The sequence below is a fragment of the Pristiophorus japonicus genome, chromosome 19 (genome assembly GCF_044704955.1).
Source record: "Pristiophorus japonicus isolate sPriJap1 chromosome 19, sPriJap1.hap1, whole genome shotgun sequence".
Lineage (NCBI taxonomy): Eukaryota > Metazoa > Chordata > Chondrichthyes > Pristiophoridae > Pristiophorus > Pristiophorus japonicus.
In genome coordinates this window covers 11781912-11789648 of record NC_091995.1, presented here as the reverse complement: position 1 = coordinate 11789648, position 7737 = coordinate 11781912, and the positions used below count along the sequence as shown (strand labels likewise).

The 7737-nt window shown below is 50.9% G+C and overlaps 1 protein-coding gene across 1 annotated transcript in view; it reads left to right on the top strand.

Moving 5' to 3' along the window:
- LOC139230116 (E3 ubiquitin-protein ligase TRIM35-like) overlaps positions 1–7705 on the top strand; it is a 20508-nt gene extending 12803 nt beyond the window's left edge. The window contains exons 6-7 of the mRNA XM_070861959.1: positions 5960–6091; positions 7701–7705. Coding sequence (XP_070718060.1) covers positions 5960–6091; positions 7701–7705 — 137 coding nt within the window. The remainder of the gene's footprint in view (positions 1–5959; positions 6092–7700) is intronic.
- Positions 7706–7737: the final 32 nt, after the last annotated feature.

Genomic DNA, 7737 nt, shown 5'->3' with positions numbered 1-7737 from the left:
GGTTCCACATGTACGCTGGCGCCTCCCAGCTCTACCTCACCACCACCTTTATCGACCCCGCCACTCTCTGCTTGTCACTCTGCTTGTCTGATATCCAGTGCTGGATGAGCAGAATTTCCTCCAACTAAATAATAAGACTGAAGACATTGTTATCGCTCCCCACCATGAACTCCGTTCCCTAGCCAGTGACTCCAACCATCTCCCTGGCAACTGTCTGAGGCTGAACCTGACCGTTCCCAACCTTGGTGATGTATTTGACCCCGAAATGAGCTTCCGACCACATGTCCACTCCATCACCTAGACCGCCTACTTCCACCTCCGTAACATCACCCGACTCCGCCTCTGTCTCAGCTCATCTGCTGCTGAAACCCTAATCCATACCTTTGTTACTGCTAGCCCTGACTACTGGAATGCTCTCCTGGCTGGCCTCCCATCTCCCACCCTACATAAACTTGAACCCATCCAAAACACTGCTGCCCGTATCCTAACTCACACCAAGTCATGTTCACTTCTCAGCCCTGGGCTTGCTGACGTACATTGACTACCAGTCTCATCCTTGTTTTCAAATCCTACCCTGGCCTCTCCCCTCCCTATCTCTGTATCATCCTCCAGCCCGACAACCCTCCGAGATCTCTGCACTCCTCCAATTCTGGCCACTTGTGTATCTCCGTATTTCCATCACTCCACCACTGGCAGCCGTGCCTTCAGCTGCCTAGACCCTAAGCTCTGGAATTTCCTCCCTAAACCTCTCCACCTCTTTAGTCTCCTCCTTATAAAGATGCTTCATGAAATCTGCCTCTTTGATCAAGCTCTTGGTCATCTGTCTAATATCTCCTTATGTGGCTGAGTGTCAGATTTTGTTTGATAATCACTCTTGTGAAGGGTCTTGGGATGTTTGACTACATTAAAGGCACTATATAAATACACGTTGTGATATTTTCTGTGCTTTGTTTACAGGGTAAGATGTTATGTGTTCCTGTTATATTTATTATATTCACATGGCAGGCTTTTCAAATATTAAAATTCACCTATTCTATTATCCACGTTTGTGCAGAGATAGAAACGCAGGAACAGAAGGAGGCCATTCAGCCCCTCGATCCTGTTCTGCCATTCTATTCGATCATGGCTGAACTGTACCTGAACTCCATTTACTGCCATTGCTCCATATACCCTTATCCAACAAAAATCTATCGATCTCAGCCTTGAAAATATCAATTGACCCGGTGTCCACAGTGTGGTGAGGAAGAGAGTTCCAGATTCCCACTGCCCTTTGTGTGACAAAGTGCTTCCTGATTTCCCTCCTAAATGGCCGGGCTCTAATTTAAGGTCATGTCTCCTTGTTCTTGCTTTCCCCACCAGCAGAAATAGTTTCTCTGTTTCTACCCTATCGAATCCTTTTAACATTTTAAACCCCGCGATCAGATCACCCCTCAATCTTCTATATCCATGGAATACAAGCCAACCTGCCCTCATAATTAACCCTTTACACCCCGGTATCATTCTGGTGAATCATTGCTGCACCCCCACCTGCCCAAAACTGGGCTCAGTGCTCCAGGTGGGGTCTGACTAACGCTCTGTACAACTGCAGCATAATTGCCTCCCCTTTGTAATCCCCCCTGAGATAAAGGCCAACACTCCACCAGCCTTTGTGATTGCTTTTTGTACCTGTCTACTGGCTCTTTGTTGCACCGATTTGACCAACAGAAGCAGCAAAGGCCGATGCGCTGACCTGGTGCCAGTTTGAATTTGGTGCCGGCGCGGGACAGGGGGGGTCGTGGGGCGAAGGTGCATGCGTCCGAAAAACCCGGAGAGACGTAACCAGGCGGGAAAAGAGCAAACAGCGGCCCAAGCGCCTGATATCACAGAGGGTGTGAAAAAGCTGCTGGTAATGGTTCTGCTGTTGCCATTTACAGCTCCTCGCGACCCATCTTTTGTTCCTTTACTTGTCCCATTACCACCCTCTTGTCCCTTGCACCATCATCCCTTTTACCTTTTAATCTCTCCTGCCCTCCAGCCTATCACAAACCTTCCCGTTTGTGTTATTTTTCAATGTAACTATTTGTACTGCACTTTTTTTGACAGACATGTGACAAGCCCCGCCCCCTGTCAAGCTCCGCCCTCCCAGCCCGAAACATTCCATGCATGTGGTGCCAAGAAGCAGGACTGAGGCTCCAACTCTCTCCCCCCGGCTGGTGTGGAGACCGAGAGGGGGGTCCTAGGGCCCGAGAGCGGGTGGGGGGCCTGGAGCCCGAGAGCGGGGGTCCTGAGGCCCGAGAGTGGGGGGGCCTGGCCCCGAGAGTGAGACAGAGGCTGGGGGAGAGAGTGAGGCTGGGTGGGGAGTGAGGCGGGGTGGAGGCGGGGGGAAGATGGATCACGTTCTTCCAATTCCCTGTAAGGGACATCATTGGAGTGGATAATATGCAAGTCAGGACACTGTCACCATTCACTTCATACCCAATAAACCTGTGAACAATCCATATACAATGCCTGCCCCATCTATGGTGGGGAAAGGATGCACTTGTGCTGGGATAAGGCACTTTGGCTGGTCCTTGCTGTCTTCTGGGGAGCTCTGTCCTCTGTCGCTTCAGGAAGTCAAAGTGGATCGAGTTACAATTTGCAAAGTCAGTGAGACCTTGGGATGGGCGGTTCCAGTGACACATTCCTGTGAAACTTCAGGGTGTGGCTTATCCTCCCAGGGGACCAATCAGAAACAACGGGCGGACATTTGTACAGTACAAATAAACCCGTCTGTTTCTCCTCTCCCCTCCCCCTGTTCCCCTTGCTTATAAAGTGTTACATTTCGAACTCCCAGTTCTGATGAAGTCATGGCCCTGAAACGTTAACTCTGATTCTCTGTCCACTGGTGCTGTCTGACCTGCTGAGTATTTGCAGCATTTTCTGAAGCTGGGACAGAAAGTCAGATGTGAAACCAATGGATGTTGCTGGGATTGGGGTAGATTGGAAGTGGTGTTCCCGAGAGCTCAGTGCTGGGCCCACTTTCCCCTCTGAGGTGCCGCACACTCCCTGAACTGCCGCACAGCACAATTGAGCTGCGGCACAGAGAGCGGGACAGCTGGAGCGGGGGACGGGCTCACTACACAAGGGCCCGGAATGCAGACAGGGCATTTGCGGTTCTTGCGGCCTCAGAGCCCAACCCAATTGGAAATGACCAAGAGTTGGGTCCGCGGCCATGTGATAAGGGAGTGGGTGAGGGGTTGGTGGTGTGGCCCTGCGGGAAGTGCCACTTGCTGCAGAGGAGCCGCTCAGCCGGTGGCCATGTGAGGAGGGCAGTGTGCCCCTCCTTCTCCTTTAGCACCACGGTCCCAGGGGCCTGTGTTACACAAACTCCGCGGGCCCAGAGCGGGGCCAGCTCAGTGCAGACACACTCCGCTATGGGGCTGGGCGAAGCTTTAAACACCGATGGGGGAGATCGCAGATAAACTGCAATTAGCTCATCTTATTAAACCCGTTCCAGGAGAGCGAGTGGCCGGGTTTTACCTGCAGCAGCTGAGGAAGGAGGGACTTTGTTGCTGTCAGAGGGCAGTGACCTGGTTTAGGAGAGGGAATGAGAAACGGGGTTGTGTGAATTTTGAGCTGGATGTGAATCCGCTTTTTAAAATAAACTGACCCCACTGTCGATGGGTTTGTAAGATCCGGCTTTCAGTCATTAGGTGAAGCAAGGAAGCATTTTAGCAGAAGGATGAAGACTGATTAACACAAGTTTAACTTTTATTAGCTACTTTTTTTACTAAATCCAATAGTGCACCAGGGTGCATTTACACTTTTAGTTGTGTTGCTAATGAAAGTTAATAAAAACTTTAATAACATAAACAGTAGGGAAAATTGGAACTTACATTGAAAACCAGCATTCTGGCGTCAGGTTTATATGTTTAGAAATGTTGAGGCACCTCACTTTCGACAGACCAACCCGATTAGCACATCAGTCTGCTGAAGGATTCAAACCGGCTGGGGGCAGCAAAGGTTGCTGTTGACAGAAACAAAAATATGAGAATTTTTTATTTTCGGAAAATTGTTTGAAGCCGGATAAAGTACGGGAAAGTGATGTTAACTTTCCTGTAAACAAACTTGCAGAATGGGCATGTAATTGACAAATGAATTTCAATACAGGTTGAACCTCCCTTATCCGGGACTTCCTTATCCGGCACCACCCCTCGTCCAGCACCATTCCCGGGTGGGACATGTGCAGAACGTGGCCGGTCAAAATCCTTCCTTCCCGCCGACTCCCGCCATTGTGATCATCTGTTTTTCTCAATGATTTTCTATTTTTCTGTTGTTTATCATTTTGTTGCAGCTCCCCCCCTGCGGCCTTCCTCACTGCCGCACTTCCAGCCCCCAGCCCCGAAACATCGCCGCACTCCCCCGACTGGTCTCACAACTTACATCGAAAACAAATTCATACAGGGTACTCGCCAATATAATCTTTCTCCTGGATGTGGGGGTTATCGGCTGCCTGCTTCTCGTCGCCCTGCTGGAACTCCTGCAGTCACAGTTCTCGGGCCGGGCGTTCCTCCCCACAGCTCTCCCTCCGGGGGGTCAGGCCGTGTCCTCGGGTCAGTGCTCCTCCCCACAGTGCTCCCTCCGGGGGGTCAGACCGTGTCCTCGGGCCGGGCGCTCCTCCCCACAGCTCTCCCTCCGGCGGGGTCAGGCCGTGTCCTTGGGCCGGGCGCTCCTCCCCACAGCTCTCCCTCCAGGGGTGGGGGGGTCAGGCCGTGTCCTCGGGCCGGGTGCTCCGCCCCACAGCTCTCCCTCCGGGGGGTCAGGCCGTGTCCTCGGGTCGGACGCCCCTCCCCACAGCTCTCCCTCCGGGGGTGGGGTCAGGCCGTGTCCTCGGGTCGGACGCTCCTCCCCACAGTGCTCCCTCCGGGGGGGTCAGGCCGTGTCCTCGGGTCGGACGCTCCTCCCCACAGTGCCCCCTCCGGGGGGGTCAGGCCGTGTCCTCGGGTCGGACGCTCCTCCCCACAGCTCTCCCTCCGGGGGTGGGGTCAGGCCGTGTCCTCGGGTCGGACGCTCCTCCCCACAGTGCTCCCTCCGGGGGGGTCAGGCCGTGTCCTCGGGTCGGACGCTCCTCCCCACAGCTCTCCCTCCGGGGGGGAGTCAGGCCGTGACCTCGGGTCGGACGCTCCTCCCCAGAGCTCTCCCTTCGGGGGTGTCGGGCCTGCTGGGGCCTCCGACCTCACCCACCCCCGACCTTGTGTGACCTTCTTCCTCCCTCCCCCCACCCCCCACTCCCCACCAACCTCGGGTTTGAACGTTTCTCAATATTTAAAGCTTTGGGAGTCTTGTGTCAGGCATGCGGACGATGTGGTCCGCCCAACAGAGCTGGTCGAGTGTGGTCAGTGCTTCAATGCTGGGGATGTTGGCCTGATCGAGGACACTTGACGTTCATGTGTCTGTCCTCCCAGGTGATTTTCAGGATCTTGCGGAGACATCGTTAGTGGTATTTCTCCAGCGATTTGAGGTGTCTACTGTATATGGTCCATGTCTCTGAGCCATACAGGAGGGCAGGTATCACTGCAGCCCTGTAAACCATGAGCTTGGTGCCAGATTTGTGGGCCTTATCTTCGAAAACTCTCTTCCTGAGGTGGCCGAAGGCTGCACTGGAGTACTCGAGGTGGTGTTGATATTGGTCAACAGTCCATCCCCAGAAATGGAGATAGAGAAGGTGAGGAAGGGAAGAGTCGGGGATGGACCATGTGAAATTGGAAGCAAAGTTGATGAGATTTTTCAGTTGTGGGTGAGAGCAGGGAGATACAATGATCAAAGTACTGGAAAAAGAGGTGAGGGAGAGGACCTGAGTAGGACTGGAACAAAGAATGTTGTAAATAACAACCACGGCGCCCATTGTTTTGGACAGCAGCTTCTGGTAATGATTCTGCTGTTGCTGTTTACAGCTCCTCTAGACCCATATTTTGTTCCTGTTCTTCTTTTCCTCTTGAAGTTTACAGACTTCAAGCGGACATAGACAGGCTGGTGGAATGGGCGGACATGTGGCAGGTGAAATTTGATGCAGAAAATTGTGAAGTGAAACACTTTGATAGGAGATATGAGGAGAAGTACTATAAACTAAATGGTACAATTCTAAAGCGGGTGCATGAACAGAGAGACCTGGGGGATATGTGCACATATCGTTGAAGGTGACAAGGCAGGTTGAGAAAAGTTTAAAAAGCTTACAGATCCTGGGCTTCATAAATAGCGGCTGAGGGCTAGAAATTCAGTTTTTGGCAATATCAGTTACTTAACGGAAAAAATACCACTAAAAACTTCGCCATTTTTTAAGAGGGTAAAATTGGCAAAAAAAAATGCGCCCAACGAGAGAAATTGGCGTTGCACGAGGATTTGCCGTGGAAACTGCGGTTTTCGCCCACTTTAGCCTGAGGCCTATCACCGCCAAAAATAGAGGCCCTGGGAGGGGAGGAAACACAAAAATATTGCAAAAATAAAAAATCAGAAAACATTCACAGTACACTTTACTAATGAATTGCTGAAAACGAATTTAAAAATAAAAACTTCAACTTACCTTTTTTGTGAGTCTTCATACCTACCACTGTTTCTGGGGCTGCAATGCAGGCTTTTCTCAGGTGTTTTTTTTTCACCCTGAGTACGGGTTCGTTGAACGGCCAATTTTAAGCAGTGCATTTTTTTTGGCGTTGCATGTCGTTGATCCGCTTTACGGCGATATTTCAAAATCGCCATTCGTTAACTTTGGCCAAATTAGGTGAGTGCCTTTTTCCGGAAAAAAAGGCGAAATAGCGCTGTAAGAATGTTCCCAAGGCTGGCCAATTTCTCCCCCCAGAGTATAAAACTAAGAAGTTATGATGAAGCTTTATAAAAGGTTCGGCCTAAACTGTGTCCAATTCTGGGCACCGCACTTTAGGAAGGTTGAGGGACTTCAGTTATATGACAGACTGGAGAAGCTGGGGTTGTTCTCCTTCGAGCAGAGAAGATTGAGAGAAGATATGATAGAGGTATTCAAAATCATGAGGAATCGAGACAGTAGATCGAGAGAAACTGTTCCCATTGGCAGAAGGGTCGAGAACCAGAGGACACAGATTGAAGGTAATTGGCTGAAGAACCACAGGTGACATGAGGGAATCTTTTTTACGCAGCGAGTGGTTATGATCTGGAATGCACTGACTGAAAGGGTGGTGAAGGCAGATTCAATTGTGGCTTTCAAAAGGGCACTGGATAAGGATCTGAAGGAAAAAAAATGCAGGGCTACAGGGAAAGGGCGGGGGAGTGGGACTATCTGAAGTGCTCTTGCACAGAGCCGGCACAGGATCGATGGGCCGAATGGCCTCATTCTGTGCTGTAATCATTCTATGATTACCACCCGCTCCAGCCTCGCAACATCCCTTTTGTCATTTAATCTCTCCTGCCCTCCACCCTATCACAGACCTTCCCTTTTGTTCTTTCCTCCCCTGCCTTAAAACCTGTTGCATGCCTAACTTTTCCCGGTTCTGATAAAAGGCCATCGACCTGAAACGTTAACTCTGTTTCTCTAGCCACAGATGCTGCCTGACCTGCTGAGTATTTCCAGCATTTTATTTTTTATTTCAGATTTCCAGCGTCTGCAGTATTTTGCTTTTTATTGATGGGACTCTGTGTCAGGCTGTTGCTTAACTAACCTGTGGATCAACTATTCTAATATGGACATTCTCCTGATGTTGGTGCCTTTGCAGGTTGACTGGGAATTGTCTGATCCTTGCCCTGACCGTT